Source organism: Tiliqua scincoides, chromosome 9, assembly GCF_035046505.1.
Source record: "Tiliqua scincoides isolate rTilSci1 chromosome 9, rTilSci1.hap2, whole genome shotgun sequence".
NCBI classification, from domain to species: Eukaryota; Metazoa; Chordata; class Lepidosauria; order Squamata; family Scincidae; genus Tiliqua; species Tiliqua scincoides.
This window is the reverse complement of record NC_089829.1, coordinates 24,917,381-24,941,662: the sequence shown is the minus strand read 5'-3', so window position 1 is coordinate 24,941,662 and position 24,282 is coordinate 24,917,381. Positions and strand designations below refer to the sequence as shown.

The 24,282-nt window shown below is 45.8% G+C and overlaps 1 protein-coding gene and 1 long non-coding RNA gene across 3 annotated transcripts in view; one reads left to right on the top strand and one right to left on the bottom strand.

The window, feature by feature from the left end:
• Positions 1–3,716, top strand: part of LOC136660426 (uncharacterized) — a 9,469-nt gene extending 5,753 nt beyond the window's left edge. The window contains exon 2 of the long non-coding RNA XR_010794899.1: positions 2,354–3,716. This is a non-coding gene — a long non-coding RNA (uncharacterized lncRNA). The remainder of the gene's footprint in view (positions 1–2,353) is intronic.
• Positions 1–24,282, bottom strand: part of FBXO31 (F-box protein 31) — a 27,536-nt gene extending 3,254 nt beyond the window's left edge. Inside the window, exons 1-9 of one of the 2 annotated variants that reach the window (XM_066637590.1) lie at positions 23,946–24,282; positions 13,370–13,441; positions 11,494–11,580; positions 9,096–9,172; positions 7,493–7,660; positions 7,305–7,379; positions 3,807–3,916; positions 2,677–2,830; positions 1,045–1,397 (exon numbers count right to left, since the gene is read on the bottom strand). In XM_066637590.1, coding sequence (XP_066493687.1) covers positions 1,045–1,397; positions 2,677–2,830; positions 3,807–3,916; positions 7,305–7,379; positions 7,493–7,660; positions 9,096–9,172; positions 11,494–11,580; positions 13,370–13,441; positions 23,946–24,282 — 1,433 coding nt within the window. The remainder of the gene's footprint in view (positions 1–1,044; positions 1,398–2,676; positions 2,831–3,806; positions 3,917–7,304; positions 7,380–7,492; positions 7,661–9,095; positions 9,173–11,493; positions 11,581–13,369; positions 13,442–23,945) is intronic. The other variant, XM_066637591.1, reaches the window with a different exon arrangement.

Sequence of the window (24,282 nt, the reverse complement as noted above, 5' to 3'; positions counted from 1 at the left end):
AGTAGTCTAGTACCCACCCTCCCCTCCTGCTATGCCACGAACAACCTTCAGCCCGATGCTAAGGAAAGTCACCACCACCACCACAACTGGTCCTGGCCAGGCTCTGCCAGGCCAGGACCACTGGCCTTTTGTTATGTGTTACGTCCAGAGCTCCTGGCTTCCGGCTTTGTCTGAAAAGCATTAATTCCTTACTCGTGTGTTTGCTAAAAATCTGGAATCTAAGGCACACCACTTATTCTGGCAAGAAGAGCACAAACCAACAACTGTTGTTCTTTTCTGCAAAAAAGTAATTGTTTTGTCAAGGGGAGGGTTGCCTTGCCTTACATTTACGTCTGCATACACAAGTGGTCCCCCCCCTTACCTCCTTGCATTGCTGATCTGTTTGATGCCCACAATGTCATGATCAATTCTGGAAGGTTCTTTTAACCCCCCTTCAAGAGGTGCTCCCAGCCCTACCTCCTGACACACAGTAGGAGCCCTAACCTGAAGCAATTCCCAGTAAATGCCACATCAAGAACAGGAAATGGGATTTTGCAGGGTCTGGCTGGGCTGAGTGGTAGCCTGAGGGGCATGTGCATCATTCAGAGCAAGTTCGATGTGCAGGCCTTCCCCTGGTAAGCCTTGTTCATACGTGTGACTGTGACCCTGTGGCTGTTCCTCACCCTGCCAGGAACGGGGCTGTTTCTCCAGCTGGTGCAGCCTCAGATATGGAGGGGAAGAGGGATTAAACTGCCCCTGCACTCCTCTTCCTCCTTCCTGGCTCCATGACAGAACAGCAGCCCTCTCTCTCCTCCTGCTTACAAACTGGGCATGTGCTCTGGGGCTCTACCAGCTCCCATGAGACTTCCAGGTCTCACAGGGAGGCCAGGTGTGCTCTGCTGCCACAGCAACAAAAGTGCAGTTCAGCTGATGGCTGGCAGGTGGGTGAGCAGGGGCTGCCAAAAGGACTCCTGAGGCTTCTTCTTCCCCTCCTGCTGTTTGAGGGCTTTCTCTCAGCAAGAAAGCAGAAGAAAAGGCATGCAGCTCTTTGCTCTCCATGCTTACCAAGCTCGGCAGGTCCGAGGATAATCTTCTTTCCGGGATGCGATCTCCCCTGGCAGGACAAAGGGACAGGAGGCTGGTGGGGGGTCCTGGGCTGCTGCTCCTTCCTCAGCAGCAGGGGCTGCTGCCCCTTCCTGCCCAGACGGTCCAGGCTCAACTGCTGCCTTGTCCTGCTCCTCATCCTCTGAGAGGCTGCCTTCCTGCCGCTGCTGCTCTTGCTGCACCTGCTCTTGCACCTCTAGGACGATTCGGGAGAGCTCATTGAAGTTGCTCAGGTTTTCAATGTCTGGCAACTGGATGGGATGTGCCAGGTCTATCTCCACAGTCTGCTGGCCTGCTGGGATGTTGGGGTCACCCTAGAGGGAGGCAGGAAAGAAAGGGAGAGAACTGAAACTTTGCAGCAACCAGCAGTCTCCAAGTTTGTTCTGTCCAATGTCACCTTCGCATACACTGCAATCCTGAGGCTTCTTCCTCCTGCCACTGTCCCCGATGCTGCAATAGCCTCCCCATCCTCACAAGCACTTTTAACTCTCTGCTTCTGGCATTTGTGTTGTTCAGGGTGACTGTCTTTCTCTCCCTCCCTCTTTTCACTGAGTCTCTTCTCCCCTTCCATTTCTGACCATCCCGCGTCCTCTTCTTTAATGTATGAGTTTCAATCTGGCTACAGTGCTAGATGAAAAGCCCCTGGGTATATGCTTTTATATGAGTATAAAAACCATTTTATACAGACCTACCTTGAGCCACCATAGTACTGTATTGCTTTTCTACCGTCTGTTCAATTTCCTCCCCTGTGTCCACTACTCCCAGTATACCTTGTCCTCACCCTCTGCCCTGCCAGCCTGAGAAGCATTTTCTCTTCCACCAGTTTGTTCTCTGGACCACAAAATCTAGCATAAGACCCTAACACCCAAATTGGAAACATTGCCTGTCTTGCAGCAGGTGAACAGATTCAGAAAAGGGGTAGTCTATCAACCAGTGAAGGGGACCATCAGAAAGCAACTTATGCCAAGTCACTACAACCCCCATCTCTCTCAACGAGAAGAGGTTTATCACTGGCAATATGGAACAGCCATGGTCAGATGCAGTCTAACTCTGAATATCAATTGCTGGGGAGCACACAACAGGGGGAGGGCTATTGCCTTTAAGCCAGGCTTCTGGGTTTCGCTGGGGCATCAGAACTGGCCACTGTGGGAAGCAGGATGCTGGATGATATGGACTTGCTTTGGCCTGACCTTGTTCTTCTATACTTCCACTTGCTTGACCCTTACTGGACTTCCTACATATCTTTCCTCCTTTTGACTCTCTTTTCCAGCTTCTTCCCAGGAAACAGTTCTAAACACAAGAGAGGCTAACAAGACCCAGTGCATCCAAGCAAGACCCAGTGCATCGATGCAAAGAAATCAGGAACTTTTACTGCAGCCTCAGAATTGGGGTCTGTGGTCACTAAGAAGTTTGCGGTTTTACTCATAGAGGTATTCAGATTCCAAGCAGCAAGAATGGCCTCATGTTTCCTCTACTCTGTGCAGTCACTGGGATCGTGATGAGCCCTGCTGAAGGAGCAGGAACAGGCTAGGAGGAGAAAGCGGACCAGACAGCCGTTGGACCAAACCAGGGCAGGGAGGACAAGGCACTTACAGTGATTTTAGTCCCTCTGGCCTTTCTTCCGTGGAAGCTCAGCATCACTATCTCCAGTCCGTGACTTCCATATGTCCCCTTGAAAAGGCCTGGTTCAATTAGATCATCCGAGCTTTGTGGGGGGAGGTAGATACGCCTGTAGGTCAAGCAGTTGCTGGAAGATTTTAAAACAAAAATCCACTTGGATTTGGATTGATTGTATCAATTCAAAACAGATACAATGCAGGCTGGGCTGGGCCTGTTTGGGGCACCCTCAGAATCAGCTACATTCTTTTTATTTATTTTTATCCTGCTTTTCAAAAGGTTGCCAAAGCAGCTTACAAAACATAAAATACACACAGTTTCCAGGGATAAACCAGGGATAGACCAGCTGAAACCCAGGATACTGCACATTTACCACCACCCCCAGCACCTGCTCTGACATGCTAGGGCATCCCCACCCCACAAGTGACCTGCATTCCTCACTGCCAAGCAACTCCCTGCTCCTTGTACCATGCCACTTCTTGGCAAAGAAACTCATAGCTCCTGAAAATCTTGATTTTAATCAACCAGAATTGTGCAAAATGTGCCTATTTTTGGCACTAGAGGCTGCCCTGCTTACTGGACTGTCCCTTTAGTCAGTCAGATTGCTGCTCAGAAAGAACAGCTGATGGGAGCTGAAGTTTAGGAGTTGAATGGGAGCCTTTTCTATGTTCAAATGAGACACTCAGGGAAGTGACCCATGCCCCAGCTAAGGGGAGGAGACAAGTATGTGCAGGGAAAATGACAGTGTGCAGCCAAGGAGTCAGGCTCCAAGGTAAAGGCACCCTGAGGGCACAGGTCCTCTCCCTGGGAGTCTGGGGAGGGTCACAGCTCTGCTGCTCTCTGCCTGCACTTGTGCTTTACCTGGAAATCTGTCAACAAAGCAAATACACCAAAGACGCCCCAACTATCCGCTGTTCTCTCCCCAGAAGGAAACCAAGTCTGTTCACTACTGTCCCCTGGAACCGCTTCACTGCTTGTGGACTCAAATATTAACTTGCCCAGTGCTGGACTCAGAATCCTGATTTCCATATTTTGGCTACAATGGTAGAATGTTGACGTGGGGGGAGCATAAAACAGGGTCCTCCAGCTGAGCCCCATCCCCTTACTCGTATTGACTGGTGTAGATGAACTTCATCAGGATGAGCTCTTGCATATGCTCATGGAAGATGTCTTCCAGAGTCCGCCCCCACTCCTCTTGCAGCCATGTACGGAACTCCTGCAGCACCAAAATCAAGAGGCACAAGTCAGTGACTCATAGCTGGGTCACCATGTCAAGTGGTCTAGTTTTTGAAAAGTGCCCCGCACGACCATCACAGATTTTAATGAAATTTTGTGTGTAGAGTCCCACGTGTCTCAAACGAACTTTGGTAACATTTTAGGTTCGCCGGCAGAATACTTGTGGAGACATAGCCATTTGTTTGACCCCAAACTGCAACCATGTTCAGTACGATTGTGAGATTTTGACAACTTTGAGACATAGTATCTCCCTTGCTATTTTTTCAAAACAAATGAAAGTTAGCTACTTTATACAACTTTTTGTGCTCTATTCAAGGAAACTAATAATCTTTGTTGAGCATGTCCAAAGTCGTTAAAATTGCAGCAAAGTTGGCCACCCGTGGCTGGTACTGCACGGCTATCAGGCGTGACCCCTAAGGCAATGGAGTTGCCAGTTCAAGTTCTTGAACTGGTAGTGATGATGTCACCATGGAATAGTTATAATGATGTGGATAAAAATTGTTTTAAAAAATCAGCATGACCTGAAAAATGCATGTTGAAATATAGGCTGTTGCTATAGCAATGTCTCCCAAATTTGTCCCTATTTTTCAGGCACTGTTTGCCTGCGTTAGAAAATCAAACCCATTTTTCTGGGGGGTTTGAAACATGCTCTTTCTAATGAGATTAGTTTAAAAGCATGTCTTGAAGGTACCTTTTTGTAAATGCAGGTTGAAAATACCCTATTTTTTGGCCTTTTTACAAAAATCATCAACTTTACACTTAATTTGTAAACTAATGGAAACAACTAGGAGGCTGAAATTACATATTTGAAAACAAAGTTATATTGGGATGTTATGCACTAAATTTCACAATTATTACTTAATTATTGCTGGAGCTACTCAACTTTAAACTTTGGATTTTTTTTTGAGCACTGATTTTTTCGGCCAGCATTGCTGCACTTTTAACCACTTTGGACATGCTCAACAAAGAGTGTTATTAGTTTCCTTAAATAGAGCACAAAAAGTTGTATAAAGTAGCTAAAATTCATTTGTTTTGAAAAAATAGAAGGGAGATACTATGTCTCAAAATTGTCAAAATTTCACAATCATACTGAACATGATCGCAGTATGGGGTCAAACAAATGGCTATATCTCCACAAGTATTCCGCTGGCGAACCTAAAACTTTACCAAAATTTGTTTGAGACATGTGGGCCTCTACACACAAAATTTCATTAAAATTCGTGATGGTCGTGCGGGGAGCTCTAGATCACTTGACATGGAATGATCCAGCTGTCTGGCACCAACTCCTCCAACGCAAGCTTAAGAACACACCAAACACACTGACAAGTAGTCAAGAGGCCATGATCCCTTCCCCTCATGGTGCGTATGACTGCCTTCAGGTTCCCCGCTCCCTCACTGAGCCACCATTCCACTGGGGAAATCAGGGCTTAAATCGGCCCATTTATACAGCAGGAGAGCTAGGGAGGGGATTTCCCTCTCTTCATGCACAATCACTCTTTCACTGACACATGCATCATCTCCTTCAAACATGTCCAAAACTCCAGTCCAACTCTCTGCTTTAAGATGGAGCAATTACAGAAAAGAAACTGGTTAAGAGGGCAAGGAAGCATCATTGGTGCCTTGGCATGCACTGAACCATTTGACAGCCAGATTTTCCCTGATTATGTTTTCCATAGTGAGCAGGATTATGCCACTCAGCCATGAGAGAAGATTTTGTTTCCCCTCCTCTCCCACATTCGCCTTTCGGCAACGAGCTCCTCCATCAGGCATCACAGTCACATTTGAAGCTCCGCTCTGCACCGCTGCCTGCCACTTTAATCCCTTGCCTCGGCTGATGAGCTGTAAAAAGAAACCCCTGCTAAACCAGGGCTCCAGAGGCAGCTGGCATTCCACTTTTCATCTGCCCAGCACACATTCTGTTCCACTAGGCAAAGACAGCAGGAGACAACCCTTTGACCATGGATGGGGAAGGAAGCTGACATGCCGTTCAGAAACAGAGAAGTCAGCCTGCTGCATGCTGTGGATCACAAAGGTTTGTTGTGCCACTGGCTCAAAACAGACCCACAACCCTGCAGTTTTAGGACACAACACTGGAACTGAACCTTTCTCCCTTGGAAATATAGGGCAACAGAGCCTAAGCCAGTACACACACGTGCACACAAAGGATGGATTACATATTTACACACATATGAACTTGCTTCCCAAGCACTGTTCACATGATAAACAGCTCTGTCTCTAATGCATGTTCTGCAATCAATGGTGCTAATGGTTATGTTTCCCTGCAATAGCAAACAACAATGTTGCAATGCACACACGCTTGCCATGTATTAGTCTTGGTCTGAAGGCTGCACAGGGAATCTTGGGAAGTTGGAATGCCAGATAAATGTTTGTCCCTTCCATAGCTATTTATTTAACAGTGCCCAGAAACTACACTGGAGACCCACATGCAATCTCTGCCCATCCACTTGCACCAAGTTTCAGAAGCAGCTTGGAAAGTTGCACAGAAACATTGCTTAAGACAAAAAAAAAAAACCAGAAAGCTCCACCTTGCATTAGGTTCCCTCCTCCAGGCAACACGGAGAATTCAGTCCCATGCAGAATTAGTTGCATGACCTTTTGGATCTTATCCAGAGTGAGAATAATTTTGGCCCTTTCTGATCCTCATGAAGGGGAGCTGGAAGCCACTCTAGGCATATCAAAGTCCCCGTCCTGACTCGCAGTGGAGAGCAGCATCCCCTCTGAAAGATGCTGAAGGAACTCGACAGCAGCCGAAGCCCTAATACAGAATCTTAGTGGCCCCTGACTTGCATATGCAGGTGAAGAAAAATCTAAGCCACAAGAAGTGTGTGCAGTAGACACTGAAGCCTACAAATACACAACGTTTTGTAACAAGTTACTAACTCAGGGAGAAAGTGGGCTGGTTATCCACTATTTGGGTGTTCTCAGAGACAGCTTACCATAAGAGACAGGTTTTCAGGGTGGCCTTTGGGTCCCCAACAGCCACAAAATAAACACCACAAGATCCCCTTGATAACTTCTCTTCAAGTGTTCCTATCTATCAACTGTACCTTTGCTTATGCTTTTGTTATACCTGAAAAACCTCTCCATAAAATTAAAGCAAGCAAAAAAAAAAATGGTCTCCCTCCCCTCATGTGACATTTTAAATAATGCCTGTTCATGAACTTAAATAAGAGCCATCTGATGAAGCTGGAGTTTGGGGTCTGTTTTATGTTTTTATCACCTTATTGCGCTGAGAAGCTTTAGGTACTTTAAAATAACCACCGTCCTCTGTTTGGATGGAAAACAGCAGAGGGTGTGTTTCATTCGTTTAACTACTGTGGGCAATTTCCTCCCAAGGAAAGGTTTACCTCTTGCCTTCCTCCTGACATCCGGTGATGATCCGTCTGGTTGCACTTGGTTGAAAACTCATCCTTTTTCACAATCTGTCAACATGAGAGAAGATTATTCTGCAGTTCGAGGCAGAAACTGGTTCAATATGGCCAGAAGAGCTCAGATGGGACATGAGGGGTTTGTCTGTTCCTTTGCAGTAGCTCACCTGGATGTGTCCATCGTGCGGTCCTTTGTGGCCGTACATGCACTCAACTGTGGCAGTCTTCCTCTCCATCAGGTGAACCCTGAAGAGGGGCTTAAATCTCATGGGGTCATCCACATGAGGGTCATGCGGAGGCAAATACATCCAACCAATAATGAACCAGCCATCTACCTGTTAAGGGAAAGAGCAGAAGAGGATCAAGACGTGCTCACCTTTTGGTCCTTTTAGCTCACAGAGTGGAGCTTCTTCCCAAGATGGTGGCTTTGGGACCTCCTTCAGCATTTGCAGACTCCAGCCTAGAATGACTGCCTTCCAGTTAACACTGACCCTGCTCGTGCTGCAGCTTCCCCTGAGGAAATGGAAGGTCAGTTTAGAGACTGAGGGCTTCTTAGTTCCTGCAAAGCAACTTGGCCCCCCAGGCTCTTTAAGCTCCAGAAGAGACTGGTGCTTTTGAGAGAGCCTTCAGCTAATCTGCTGGCAGGCAGCTCAAGCTGGCAGCTCTTTCTTCAGCAGAAGAGACTGGTAGTGGGCAACACAAAATGCACTTGGCTCTACTCTCTGCAAAGCAACCAGCCAGCCTCAGTCTCCACTTCCCAGGACCAGGCTAAAAGGCACCACACACACACCCAGGATTATCAGAGTGCAAGTCAACAAGGGGAAAGCTTTTCTTTCATCAACTTCATGAAAAGAAATGGAGACCGTACAAGAACAGCCCTGTTTGACTGAATGGGGCCTGTGCTGGAGGTAGTTTCTGTGGATTGCTCCCCCCACATCATGGGTAAGATCTGCCTGTCCCTGCCCCAAGCCCTGCAGCTCTTAACAGCCCCCCATACCCACAATTTATGTATTTTACATGAATATAGCTGAGTTCCCCAACAAGTCTGCTGGAACTAAAGTAAACCCATTCTGTGCATTAAACCCAACCATGAAACCCAAACTGCATGCTTTTCCTGTTTACCTCTGCCTCCACCTCCCTCCCCTGCTTCTCTTGTCCTTCTTTTTACTTTTGCTCGTTACGTCATTTTGGAGAAAGCATCACACACACATGGATGGTGCAATAAATATATTATTTTCTTCGTGTTATTTATTCTCCTAGGAGTCAGTGTGGTGTACAAGGTTCTCTCCCCCACCATACCATGTTTATCTGCACAACAACCCTGTGAGGTGGAAGCATAGGAGACTTAATCAAGGTAACTCAGCAGGCTTCATGGCTCAGAATGGATTTGGTGGTGGGTACCTCTGGCTGCTAACCCCATGTTAGCACTTTCTCCCCTGGCCTTTTGGTTGCTCCCTCCCCTGTGTCATTGTCACATGCACAAACTTGAAGATGTTCTACTCTGTCCCCTCTCCATACTGGAACCTCCACAGCCCTTCTGTGAGGTGACCAGTTCTTATGCCTTATAGAGCTTCTCCTTTCACCAAACATAAAAGCTTACAACTAACCCCATAAACATGGAGGAAAAATACTCTGTGCTATGTTGGGACATCCTGCTTAGGCCTGAACTAAGCCTCAAGCTCTTCCTTGGGGAAGAGGGCAAAAGGTCAGGCTTCACATTATGCTCTGTGCAGGGTGGTAGCCTCATGCTCAGGGGCTCTCTGTACTCACCACCACATTCAGAAGTCCCCCATATGGTCCAATGTCTGGCTGCCAGAGCCCCAAGATGTGCCGGTATCGGTGGAGCACTAGAGAATGAAGAAAGCAGGAGATGTCAAATGGGACATGGGAAGCTGAAGGAAGGGAGACTCTTAGAAGCAAAAGCAGAGCACAACACATGCCACATCTGGCCCCCGGGCCGTGGTTTGGAGAGCCCTGCACTAAGGTTCCAGAACATCTAGTGGATAAAAGAAAAAAATCAGTGGATATCAAATCAGTGGAAAAATAGCTTTAAAGACCCACTTCCAGGTTTCTTGCTCTTCCATTGTTGCCCTAGAATGCATTGGTATAGACACTATACCACATTCAGCCACTAGATGGGGTGTATAAAGGAATCTAATAGAATGAAATTATAATTATTTAACAGCTTGAAGGTAGGAAATTGGATTTTGGTGCTTTTTTTCTTGTTACAAGGCATTTAAAGGTGGACCTCGTTATTAGCGGTTAGTCAGATCAGTGGATGCTGAGGTCTCGCCTGTATTGAACACTTAATCTTCAACAGCATCAGTGGGGCATGTGACTTCATTTCATTTATGTCTTCGATTCTTGAGCCTGACAGGTTTGTGCAACTTGAAAAAGCTCATTTCCAGTGTGTGGAAACACTAGTGGCTCAATAAAAGGCATCGCCTGACTGGCTCAAAAGCCCCCCAAAAGCAAAGCTTTGCCCTGGTAGCTGAGGACCACTGTGCAGAATGGTGAATAAAGGCCTCATGAGCTAGGCTTCGAGATGGTTTGAGATGCCATGGAACAGGTTCCCTCAAAGGCCAAAACGCTCACTCAGCCCAGCTCACAAACTACTGCCAAACCCACCACCATGTTTCCCTTTGAAAACATTAGTCTAAGTATGCACAGAGCATCAACAACAGTTTGGCACATGCCATGAAATTATTATTATTATTATTAACAGTATTTATATACCGCTTTTCAACTAAAAGTTCACAAAGCGGTTTACAGAGAAAAATCAAATAACTAATGGCTCCTTGTCCCAAAAGGGCTCACAATCTAAAAAGATGCAAAAAGAACACCAGCAGACAGCCACTAGAACAGACACTGCTGGGGTGAGGTAGGCCAGTTACTCTCCCCCTGCTAAAAAGAGTAGCACCCACTTGAAAAAGTGCCTCTTACCCAATTAGCAGGGGTTATGTTTTAGCAGGGGAAATGAAGATCCCAAGTGCATGGCTACTAGCACCAACTTCCTAGTGAGACAACTCAACCCCAACACCCAAATTCAACAGAAAAAATCTGCTTTCCATGGATTTAACCCATCAGAACTCAAAATTTTGCACATGCCTTTGGTGGTAGGGAAGATAAAGGGCTACTTTGGTCTCAGAATGTGGGATAGGAGAGGTAGCGTGTAGCTTCTCACATGACCTCTGGACACTACTATTAAAATGTACAGAGAAAAAAAACTTTGTGATCCTATAGCCCCCTGAAATTTCTTTTGGAGATGGCATTGAAGCTCTGCAGGATCATATTAAAGGAGTACCAGGTTCCAGAAAATAGATCTTCCCATCAAACTGCCAGAGACCTGTTAAGAAGGAAGGGTCTCTTTCACACCATGCTGGAACCAGGAAGTCTAAATAAATTTACACCCTACTTTTCCAAAAAGAAGAGACCAAGGCAGCTTACAAAAACAATACAGAACTGGAATACGAGGAAGAACTCGTACATACTAAACCCAGCTCAAAAACTTGAATATTACAGCAGCGAGCAAGAAATCCAGATAACATTCTACAAAACAAGAGTGAAACTGCAGCAGTAAAATACATAAGATATGATCCTTGCACGCCTAGTTAAAAGCCTGAAAAATGATAACGTTTTACTTGGCCCCAGAAAGAGGAAGCATCAGGCATACAGCTCTAGGGATTTTTCTAGTCCCAGTTTGGCATGCAGTTCTCTCCCAGCTCCTCACTCCATCTTGCTGGCCTTCTTGCAGTCTGAGACTGTCCAGTGGTACTTTCTCTGCCATCAGTTATTTGCCTTCCTAGATGCTTATGTAAAACTCTTGACAGATCTTGCCTTTACCTGATCAAGGCAAGTCAAGGGAGTCTGCCAGGAACTGCAAGGCTCTGCCAAACACCCTCAAGCTGCTCTGTCATGATCCTCAGACCCACAGCTAGCTCCCTTTCCTTTGCAGGTTTCTAGCAGTGCATATTAAGCTCTTGGAATAGAGGTGCTGTTAGAACCAAACACTTTACAGCCAATTTCCCTTAACATGACACCCGATGCTCATAGGACACATGCTCAGCTCCCACATGGCCCAGGGGAGTGTTGCTGCCAACTCAGTGTTCAGAACACACTCCATGCTCTTACTCAGTACAAAAAGCATTAATCATCAGAAGGTACATACGGGAGGTGTAAATATCTCTGTATTCCATATGTTCATAGTCGGGTAGGATTTTCACAAAACGCCCTGATTTCACTCGCGGGTTTATACCTGAGCAGACACAGCAAGGTGAGTATGAGAACTCCGGCCCTTTCGCATCATCACAGACTAATTGTTTCCGTGTCAGGATGTTGCTTAAGAGGAAGGGCCTTTTTCTGTTTTGTGGGGGATCTTTGATCTTCTGGAATAAGGAGAGCTACTTTAAAAGATAACACAGGCCAACACACATTTTGCTTCCTTAAACATTACACCAATTCCTGGGTATATCTGAGGTGCCAATTCCAAAAATGGCATCCATTTTGCCCTATCACATCTAGTTTTGGAGAAACGGCATAGCCTCTTTAGTGAATGGTTCAAGCAGCTTCATGAGGAAACCTACACCATGGCTTCCTCATAAGGAAGCTGCTTGAACCATTCACTAATGAGGCTATACTATATCTCTAAAACTAGATGTGATAGGGCAAAACGGATGCCATTTGTGGAATCGGCACCCCAAATTCATATCAAACCACCATAAAGTTTGGGAAAAACTTTTCTGACCCTCAATTTTGTAGGCCTGTGTAATTAGATAACAGTTCAAGAGTTTATCCAGATGAGCAACTCAAAACTGTTTTATTGTTTTTATTCTTTTTTACTGTATGTGCCTTGTGCACCCTATATTTTAAGGGGAAAGGTGGGATATAAATCCTATAAATCAGTGGTTCTCAAACGTTTTAGCACCAGGATCCACTTTTTAAAAAGATACTCTATTGAGATCCACCTAGCTTTATGTGAAAGTTTGAAAAAGGTGATCTAGAAAGAAATATTTGTTATTTATTTACTTACAAGTAATATGATTTGCAAAAAACTCAATTTCTCACAGTGAGGTAGCCCTAATGAACAGCATCAAGGCTTGAGGGATTTAGTTACGTGCCCCACCCTTCATCTGCACCCATTACCTGTCACTGATGGACTTGGAAAAAACACCAGAAAAAAAAGACACTCAAACATCTCTCTTCCTATAATGACACAAGCTTGCAAACTGCAGGAGCTCAGCTCTTTGCAGGGTAGTTAGCAGCTATCTGAGTTTTGAATAGTCTCAAGTCTTGAGGCAATTATCTGATCTTTCCATCACCCGTGTTTTCATTGGAGGCTCTGTGAGACCCACTAGAAATTGAGTCATGATGGGTCCCAATTGGGTTCCCACCCACAGTTTTGAGAAATGCTGCTATAAACAAATACAATCATGCACCTACACAAAGGCAAAAGAGAGGCATTCAGTTCAACCACAATGTGTTTGAAGTGTGGTATGCTTCTGCCTTCCCTCCCACACATATTTCTGAAAGACTGGAAGATGCACACACCAGCACATAGAAGAGGGTGGGGAGACTTGCATGCAAACTGAAACTGACTTGGCTCAAGAACAGGCTACAGAAGCTTCTGTAGCTTCTACAGAAGATTATTTTGTTAATTTCTTCTTAGCAGCAAGTCCACCAGACATCTCAGGGCAAATTCCTACCAGGATCACCCAGTGTACATATCATTTGCACAGGGGCTGCTAAGCCTGCTAATCGTGATCAATGCCCACATATCAAAATGCCGCACAAGGCATTTGTGTTTCTCTTTTTTTCTGTATGTTTTAAAGTGACAAGGAGGAGAGAATGAGTTGCTCCAAATCGTGACATTTTTGGAGTACGCTGAAGTGCTAAATGAACGAAACTCATTATGGCTTCACAGGTAAAGAGTCATGCGTATTAAAAAGTGCAGGGCTGAAGTCAAGACTCTCAAGTCACTTCAGTTAAAGATTCAGTGCAAATTCACTTTCAAAAATGGAATTCCAACAGGAACACGGGGCACTTACGTTTGGCATACACATCTCGACAAGACACTCCAGTGATCTCCAGCTTCCGCAAATTCTCACAGACACCATATTCTGCAATTACAGACATATGTTTATTATAATATTACAAATGACTGAATAGGTAATGACATCTGCTGTCCAGGGACCAGAGACAAGAGATGGGGGGTTTCTGCTAAACACACACACACCTGCAAGCTTCCATCTTGGTTTTGCAACACTCATGCTGACTTCAGGCCAGCTCTAAAACTGAGCAAGCCAAATAAGACCCATGATTTTTATGTGTTGCTTAAAGCCACCCCAGCAAGCATAGTTTGATTATAATTCCAGAACCCCAGATTTTAAGTTATCTTCAAGTTTTAGCAATTCAGCTTCAGTTTGTACAACAGTGAAACAGAATGAATGGCACAGCTCTGCACTTTGCACAGGAAAAAAAAGTTACAGTAAGCCAAGCCTATATAACTTGTAACCCACAATTTATTATTATTATTAACAGTATTTATATACCGCTTTTCAACTAAAAGTTAACAAAGCGGTTTACAGAGAAAAATCATTAAACAGGAATGGAAAAAACTCAGCATTCAAAATCTAAGCATCTGGGAGCACCTGATCCCAGTACCGCCACCACCACCACCTCAGACATTTGCACTACTACAGGACACAGATGCAGCCTGACCTATCCCCTTGCGCTTGCCAACCAACCCGAAGGCAACAGCCCCATCTTAGTTCATTGCATTTGGGCTGTTCATTGCATCTTAGTTCATTATATTTGGGCTGAAGGTCCCAAATATAAAACCCATCTGAAAAACTGCTTTCGCTGCAGTTTTTAACAGAGAAAAAAAAACCAGTTCTCAGAAGTCAGCGAACAGATCGATAAAAAATGGTGCAACATCTAGTGGAGCAGGGGAGGGGGAAGAGAACAAGTGACAAAACAGAAGGTGCCCAAATGTCTGCTTGCTGCTGCCACTATGTGAGGAACAAGCCTTACTGTTCTAGAATTTGAGTGTACTAGCTAGGACCAGGCTGGTTTTCTAGAAGATTAAAGCTGCTGCTTTATACTTCAACACCTGCCAGATATCAGACACAATGTCACCCAGATACACAGTCGGTCAAGTGCCATTTGCTGCATTCCAAATGTGTTCTTCGTGCCTCTGACTTGTCACTCAACATTTGATTTTAATAAGTACTTACCTACATACCCATCACTTGAACGGGACCTTAAAACCCATTGTTTTTAAATAAGACATTTACAGCACTGCTTAGAAGTTTTTACTGCTGCCTGTTAAATAGAACCTTCTCTGGATGGGAAACAGACCCTTTCAGAAATTTGCGTGGCTACAGCACACAAAGGGGTGAATCCCTTAGGCATAGCTGATAGAAATGAGCAGTTTTGAGCCCTGGATCTCCAACACTGTATGAAAGATCGCCATAAGGAGATCCGTTCTATTAGGAATGCCAACTTGCACAGTTGCCAACAACCCCTCTTGATTCACCAAGTGCTAAAAGTCTGGGCTGGGGGATGGCAGTGTGTGGAAACATATAAATGAGCCTTAAGAATTCATTTACCAGTAACAGAGTCCGCCCCCCCCCCCCGCTCTCCTATCACTGTTTCTCAGCTGCTGTCCTTGCGGCCTGTGTCAAAGTGACATCATTATTTTGGTAAGCAACCCATTTAGCAGAGACGCCAAGGCACAGTGTCTGCTCTCAACTCTGCAGAACTTTGAGCCTTTATTTTCTGCACCACACCAGGGACAGGCTGCAAAGGGACACAGGTGAACGACAGAACCCTGCTGGGGGAAACAATGGGTTGCTTCTGAAGCTGACATTTCATCAGAGCCAAATACTGAACTCCCAGTATTATTTACTCAATGTGCATCCTATTTTTCTCTATCAAAAGTGGTTCACAAAAACACAAACACTAAGTATAAAACAGTGTTACAACACATGTACAAAAATCAAGAACTGAAACTGTAAGACATCAGTTTTAGGAACAGCAAAAATCACCAGTGGTTCCCCTCCAGGATTGCTGCTGATTCTGCTACTGCCAGCAAGCCTCGCCCCCCACCCCACCCCAAAATGGTCCATCCAATTTCCCCACTTCTTATAGAATTGCTATTCTTATAGAATTGCAGCACACCCTTACTAAAAGCCAGTCTGAACATTTCCAAAGCCCACGTGGACACAGGAAGAGAGGGAGGCTGACAGAGTACACCAAGGGAGGGCATTCCACAGCTTCAGTGCCACTACCAAACAGGCCCTGCCCCTCCTATCAGTCTATCTCTTGTGAAGACTAGAGGAGAGGAGGCTCTCCAAGGCTAATCTTGGGGGTTCCAATGTGGGAAGATGACAGGAAAAAGGAAAAACTCCTAAGTGGAGAGGATTTTGCTTTGGAAGAGCCTATGTGTGTTCAGCTAACTATACCCGGTATGGCCTGCTGCACTGAATCCATCCTTCTAGGTTTTCTTTCCACTATCCTTTTGAGGTTGGCTCCAACAATTTTTGCCAGAACATGCACTGAAAAAGTACATGTGCTTGTGAGTAAAATATTTTTTAAACATTTACAGCACCAAGTTGAGCCTATCAAAGATCTCTTGTCAACAGGACAGGTTCAAACACATACACTGCTGGTTCACTGGGGTACCAGTGCCTTTGTATGACACAAACTATTCCTTTCACTCCAAATTACAAAGGCTGAGTTTACACAACATGGGATGGTCTTGTGCCAAGAGGACGGTTCTTGTGCTTTGCCAGTGTGCCGTAATTCTGACCCAAATTTGTTCTGATCATTCAACAGCTAAGAGGACTATTTGATGGCTTGCAAGAAGACCCTCTTTCAGTTTTTCACCATTCCTTAGTGTCCTGCAGTTTCAAACCTCTTCAAAGAAAGAACGATAGCCTGAAAAACAACTGAGGATCTCCTCTGCAGAGGAAATAATCAGCAGAAAAAACAGCAATACCATAATCAGTGGCAAATCACAAAGTCACGGAGCTCCTTTGACTTTATAAGCAGATAATTTCCTTCCAGGGCTGACCTTTTGCCTTCCTGACAAATATGCAAACATCAACTCAGTTTGTTTGTACGAAAAGTACTCACTGGAGTGATAAAGATAATGTTTATCAATCCCAGAGAAATTGTGCCACTTTGGGCTGGAGATGTCCTAGATGTCTCGGTCACTCACATAAACACTGCTGCTACACCAGGGGAAGAAGAACACAGTAGCAGCACATGCCGAGTGTCTCTGACCAGGTGAGATAAGAGGGACCCTGGCCATTCACTCGCCCACTGGGTTCTTGAAAGTGGTCCCAGCTCTTGACAAGGGTAAACCACTGCTTTAGACCAGGGGTGCTCAAACTTTCAACTTTAGGGAAGTTGGACCTTTAACAAGTGTATAGAAGAGAGAATTTCAGCAGGTGCAGCTTGTCATCCCACAGATGACAATCTGCACCTGCTGAAATTCCCTCTTCTATACACTTGTTAAAGGTCCAGCATCCCTAAAGTTGAAAGTTTGAGCACCCCTGCTTTAGACAAACTACTCTTAATCCCTCTGTTCCTCCCTGCTGCCAATCTGCAGTAATAAACTGCACCAACTCCAACATGTTTGATAAAGCTACAGGAACCTTAAGACCAAAAACAGTTTTGCTTCCCATAGCAAGCAGAAGGAACGTTTTCTGGGAAGCACAGCACTTCTGCAATTAAAGTCATTTTCAAAAAAGCTCTCACTGCTGCAATCCACCAAAGAAATTAAATATTGAAACTATTCTAAAGAGTTAACGTGGGTGGGAAGCAAACCCACAGAGACAGACAGGAATCACATCTCAGATATTCTGACAAGAGAGGACATAAACCTGTAGCTAACCACCTCCAAATGAATTACTGTCCACACTTGGAAAGATTCCTAATTTCAATTCTTCCAGTATAAACTGGGAAAGTTCATCCCACTGATAGTCACTGCATCAGTAGCAGATGGAGTCAAGACTAGTCAATACTATACAAAATAGGAACACCTTGGATACCTGGAGATTTGAAGGCGATAACAGTGTGTCTAGTAAGAGTCCTGGCTTTCTGAACAGGGAAACATGAGTTAAAGTTTCTGCTCAGTCATGTAGCTCACTGGTTGACCCTGGGCTAGTCACTCCTTGCAGGGTTGGGGTTCAGAGGACAACATGGGAGAAGATACATATGCTACCTGGAGGAAGAGTTAACAGAGGTGTAACATAAAGAGAAAAACACAATGCTTTGAGCTTCTCCCACTGCGAGGGGTTGAAAGCTATACTTCTTGTTAGCTAAGACTACTCTCCTTCCATCTTTCATGTGTGATAAGCAGGTGCCCTTTAAAGACCAACCTGCAGAACAAGTAGCTCCAAATGAGCCAACACATTATAAGGAAGGCCAAAACCCCTCCAGCCTGATCTGGGGGAACATCAGAATGAAGCAGCTGACCTTGAGTATGAGCAAACATTTGTTTAGGTGTCCTGCTCACTGGTGTGTGCTCAAGTGTGCAGGGTTCCCCTTATTCACTGGAGCGAAAAGAACAGCTCTGTTTGCACAGAATGTCTCCTTCATTTACGCAGATAGGGAAGTCCCTGTGAGATACAGGAAACTGGACTAGATGGGCCTTGGGCCTGATCCAGAAGGCTCTTATGTTCTTAGAAAAAGAACAGTTTGCTGGACCACAGCTAACTGTCAATTCGTTCACTTACAGTGCAATCCTATGCATGTCTATTCAGAAATAAGTATAGGATTGCTGCCTAAGCCCTATCCAAAATTTTAGAGCAACAGACATAGGTTCAATAAGTAGCTTGTCAGGCATTACTGCTCACTCTTGCTCTCAAGCTGCTAGCCAGAAGGACTGAGACTTGCTCCCCAGGCATTCTCTACTAAAGATAAATGGTCAGAACAGTTAGCATTGAAAACAAACTGAGCATTGAGTTTGTTGATTAAGCCAAGGCAAGCCACCCGTGGAAGAGAGACGTGCTAATTCAGTTTGCAGCCATGAACAGGCACCACCTATTTATAGCCTTGCACAATACAAAACTGCTGCCTTCAGCTGGCCAAAAGCATCAGGCACTAGGAGGGCAGCTGCAGGGACCACTTTACGAGCAACTGTTAACCAACAAATGCACTCCAAACAGAGATGGAACAGCCAAATTGGGAGCCCAATTGCAAGGGCCAGTGCAGTCCAGTTGCCTCTGTGTGTTGGGAATGTGGACTTGCAAAACCAGGGCTCACTTGAGCAAGTCCTTCTCCTTCAGTTGCCATCCCAGTAGTGGAGTTCTCACAGGGTCCTTGCACAGATAAAGCAGATGGGGAACATTAAGGGACTGCATGCTTCCATACCAACATACCCGACTATTAAGGTTTTCATTGAAGGCCCTACCCAACTCAGAAGCAAGGTGGCCAGCAACAAAAGGCAGGGCCTTTGTGGTGGCAGCACCTCAATTGCTGAATGCCCTCCCTTGCATCCATTCCCTCACCTCCTCCTTGGATGGTCTTTGAGTACCAGTTTAAACACACATAGCGTTTCAGTTGCACTTTTAAATGTGGCTTGGATCTTTTCAGCATTTCCTTGTAGGTCTGCCATTTGCAAGTTTCTATGTCTGCTGCTACTCTCCAGATTCAATGACATTTTGCTGCTTTTGCTCTTTAATGGCTTTTACTGCTGTTTTAGATTTATTTCTTCTATGGATCTTTATTATTCATGTATACAGCACCATCTATATGTGTAGCATTTTTGCAGTGTGTGTAGGCAGTGCCCACAAACTAAAGAGAGACAAGCAAGAAAGGAAAGGGAAATGGATGCAGAGGAACAAAGGGAAGAACATGCAATTGTTTGATGCACACACATACTTAGACTTACAGCACTATCCTATTCATGTCTACTCACCGTGTTCAATGGGGCTTATTCTCAGGAAAGTGTGGCTAGGACTGCAGTCTTACAGCATCATACTTGCCTTTCTCAGGCAAACGAAGAGGGCCTTAATTTTGTTGCAACCTCTCTCAGGAATTAATGTTGAGAGGTGAGATACAAATATTTTAACCCATCTGTACAGATCAGGGAACTGATTCCCAGAGTTCTGTCACACCCTAGTGTGACCAAGAAGCAGAACCCAGGACAGGGGCTACACAGACAGAAGTAACGTTGTGAAAACGGGTTGGGAACCAACTTTTATGGAGATATAAAATAACTAGATGGCTGGCAACCTTCAGTCTCAAAATACTATGGTATAAGACTACAGCATCCGGTATTCCCAAGCGGTCTCCCATCCAAGTACTAACCAGGCCTGACCCTGCTTAGCTTCCAAGATCAGGCATGTGCAGGGTAACAGTTGTTGATAAAATAACTAGTTTTCATGCAATACATGGCAGTATGACCAAACTGGTACTTTTAAGGGGGAAAAAACATATCCGAAGAAGGAATATTCAGGCAAAAGGAGAGCATGGTATATCAGTGCATTCAGTAACAGTTAACCCACTGAAACTTCTTGAACATGCACCATGAGCAGGCAGCATTGTGAACTGCAAACCCCTCTGTGAGCCCACTGTACAACTGAGAGCCCCCACAAATTCACCTGCAATGTGATTTTTGGGTTTCAGAGTCAGTATTATTAGCATGATCCTTGACTGTGGTGCATTTCCAGAAATATATTACAAGATGATCCAGTAGATCCCTTCCAGCAGTGGAAACAACTTAGTACAAACAGAGCCTTCTGCTCAACCCACAGCCTTGAGAGACCTGCTGGTACCAGTTCCATGTCATTTAACCTTCCCTCTTCTTGGTTTTCCCCAATAACTGGTATGGGCTAAGAAGTCCAAAAACAACAAAGTGTCTTGTAGCATCCTAAAGACGAACACATTTGTTTCAGCGCATGTTTTGTGGACTACAGTCCATTTCATCAGACACAGGAGAAGTTTAAAAACCACATCAGTTCCATAAACAGTCCAAAATCACCACAGGCAAGAGTCTGCAGCACGCTGGGGTAACTTATGGAATAAAGTCCATTTAAAGAATGTTCTTAAGCTCACACCATCCATAAGGATGAGTCAAGGCTGGCCACTATCCCCCTGCAGAACTATCACACAAATCAGAAGTCAGCCCTTGCAATTGCAGTCAGCAACCTTAATGCACCCAAATGCTCGGTCTTGGCCAATGCAGTTGCAGGCTGCTCTCAGACACCCAGCCCCAAAGCTCTTTCTAGCAGATCCAAAAGAATGACTTCAGAGCTGGCAACAGATGCAGCTGGCACAGGCCCTCCTTAATGGGCCACAAGGCACAAATCCATTTGCAGTGCAGAAGAGAAGGGAGAACCACATTACAGACGTGACCTTGCTGGGAAACTGCCCAGTGGCCATAGGCTGTAATGAGGAGTGCCCAACAAACCAGATTTTTTTGCAGTAGAGGGGCACCTGGTTCAGCACCATGGACACAAGATAGAGGAAGAAACCCATCACCAACATATACCATCTCCATGCTCCCCAAGAATGTCACCCTTCTGCACTCAGCTCTGCCCTAAGTATTCTTCCTATAGCCGTCAATCACTTTTTCCTGCCAAGGTTGGGAGTATAGTTACACTAGGGTGATCCAAGTGCCCAAGGGGAGACCCTCCTTGCCTTGAACATTCCCTCCCACTCAAGCCCCAAAATAAGGTTGCAGCATAGCTACATTGTTGGTTGGACACACACTTAACACATATGAGTTGGTTCCAGGCCTGCACAATTTGCAATCCTCCTTCCCCACTCCTCACCAACTGAGTGTCTCAGACAAATAGGATTTCCCACCAGGGACTTAACAGCTCTCCTATCTTTGCTGCGTGGAATTGCAAACAGTAGCAGAGGGTTGAAAAGTCAAGTCAAGCACCCAGCATCTTAGGTCTGGTTTATGTGATTGGCTTACAATCTTTTACACAATTGTACTTCATTGCAAGACCAAAACAGAGTTCTGTTGTGTGCTAATATTTCTGAGAGAGGGTGCTGTCTCTAAAAGGCTTGCTCTGAGATAAGCCTATTCCCATTTTGCTCCTACATCAAGACACCCAACATGCTGTTCCCAGCAACCTCTGTGGAGTTGCAATTCTCCAGCCTGTTTCTTTTTTCCTCCTACTATAAGCTAGACCAGTGTTTCTGAAACTGTGGGTCGGGACCCACTAGGTGGGTCACAAGCCAATTTCAGGTGGGTTCCCATTCATTTCAATATTTTATTTTTAATAAATTAGACTTGATGCTACCAAGGTATGTGACTGCATTTGGAGAAATGTTATAGATCTATACTTTGAACAGGCTACTATGTATATGCTTTTAACAATGATCGTCAATGCGGTTTACTCCTGAAAGTGTGGACAAGATTGCAGCCTAGGATTGTAAAACATTTTCTTGCTTGATGATGTCACTTCTGACATCAGTATCACTTCTAGGTTAATGACATCACTTCCAGCAGGTCTCAACAGATTGTCATTATAAAAAGTGGGTCCCAGTGCCAAAAAGTTTGAGAACCACTGAGCTAGACACAGCAGAGCTCTTCCTTTAGGACCAACTTCCTACTGCCTTTGCCTTGAGGTCTGAGCTTCCTGTTGGATGACTTTCCACTCCCAAGCTCCACAATCACAGAATTAGAGACCTATACATTGGAGCCCCAAACCACAGAATCTTGCTTTATTTACTACTCCACCAACACACCCTTATTTGTTAATTCCTAGCACCTCTCCTCTTGTCGTTACTCCTCCTCCACAACACATTGTACGCCAGTGGCTGTTAAGCAAGTACTGAGTTGCAACAGAGTTATAGGATTAGAAAAACCCAAGAAGTGACAAAGACCAACCTCCTGTGCCAACAGAGTCCACATCCCTCTACCCCCAAATAATCCAAACACAGAAGGGAACAAGGTGCGGCACATAGTGGACAGTTCCAGAGAGGTCAAAAGTAAGTCACACCACATGCTACAAAGGGCTCGCCATGCAAGCAAGTTTCATCCTAATTCTCCCTAGTGTCAACCCCTTCCTTCCTTCCACACTATGAAAGCCAGATCCCTTTTGCCCTTGGCTGTGCTGGATCATCCTCACTCCTTTGAGCCTTCCAAGGCCAACTGCTATGAATGCACAGGATGGAACCAAGAATGAATTCCAGTACTGTATGTGAACAGTTCACCCACCCCAGCTTCCAGTTTTGCCAGGCACCTAACCCCAGACACCTAGCTCCACAGCCCTCTTGCTCCTTCCTTATCCTCATGTTTGGCTGAAAAAGAAAACCCAAGTTCTGTCCTGTTGGAATAAACACTCTTGGGGGGGGGGGAGTGGTACATAAGCTGACAGGACAAGGAATGTCAGTCTTCACAGTGCCCACAGGTCTCTTGGTTTCTCAAACACACAGCCTGTAGTAATTTCTAGATGAGAAGGTGCCAATAGTTTTGCAAGCTCTACCTGACAGCTGCCTTTCAGAAGTCCCTTGGGGGGGGGGGGGCGGAGGATCTGGATATAAACACTTCCAGCGGGGTCACCACTGGGGTTTTTCTGCAACAGCACAAGACCACCAAGAGGCCTAAGAGACTGTAAATACAAACAGGTTCACTGGGGCAGAAGCACTCATGAACTAGTACAGCCTGCTTCATCATACAGCCCATGGAACCTTCTGCCACAATAAATCAGTTTGTTTCTAATAGCACCAGTAGGCTATTTACTGTGTTTGCCTGGAGTACATTTTCCCAGACCTGTCACTAGCCAACAACATTTAGTTATTTGATTTTTCTCTGTAAACCACTTTGTGAACTTTTAGTTGAAAATCGGTATATAAATACTGTTAATAATAATAATGACACCCCTACATTTTGTACTCACTGCCCCCCACACCACACCCTCTGCTCCTTGTTGCAACATTAACAATTACAATGGAGTGAATTTGACTGCATTGCTCTTTTGGGCTGCAATTCTTATTCACTCTTACCTGGGAGTAAGTCACATAAACTATAATGGAACTTACTCCTGAGTAGACATGCCTAGGATATAGGCTGCCCAACCATGTCTACTCAGACATGCATGTCTGAGCAAGTATACTCTACTATGCATGTCTACTCAGAAGTAAGTCCCATTATGGTCACTGGGTCATACTCCCAGGTAAGTGCAGTTAAGATGGCAGCCTTAGGCTGCTGCCCAAACCTGCCCTACTACAGGACAGCCCCAAACCAGCCACCTGCAGCCTGAAAGGCTGCCATCTCTCAAAGGTCTCAATTCTATCCATACTTACCTGGGAGCAAGCCCCATTGACATAATGGCATTTACTTCTGGGTATACAGGCATTGGATTGGGCTCACAGGCTACAATCCTGTGCACACTTACCTGGGAGGAAGTCCCACTGACTCTAATGGGACTTCTGAGTAGATTTGCATAGGCTTGGCTCTGAGGCTGCAATCCTGTGCACACTTACCTGGGAGGAAGCCCCACTGACTGCAATGGGACTTACTTCTGAGGAGACATGCCTGGGACTGGACGTCCAGCCTGCAGTGCTACCCACTTCCCCGGGAGGAAGCCCCTCCGAGCGCAGCGGGACCTGCTCCCGAGCAGACCGCCCGGCCAGACCCAGCGGCGGACGCACCTTCCCTGCAGCGGCGGCGCCAGATGGTGTCGGTGCGGAGGACGCGGCGGAAGGCGCTGCAGACCAGGGCCAGGCTGGGCAGGTCGGTGCCGGGCAGCGAGCCGAAGATCTGCACCAGCAGCTCCGGGGGCAGCTCGAGCAGTGAGAGCGGGGCGCGGGGTGCGCGCGGCGGGCCGCCCTCGATGCGCTCCTCGTCCTCGCCCTCCGCGCCGCCCTCCTCCGGGTCGGTCTCAGGCTCGCTGCTGTCCCCGGCCGCCGCCGCCCCCCTGCGCCGTGCGCCCCTGCGCCGGCAGCCCCGCGCCGGGCCCACCCCGCAGAGCCGAGCGCACACCGCCAT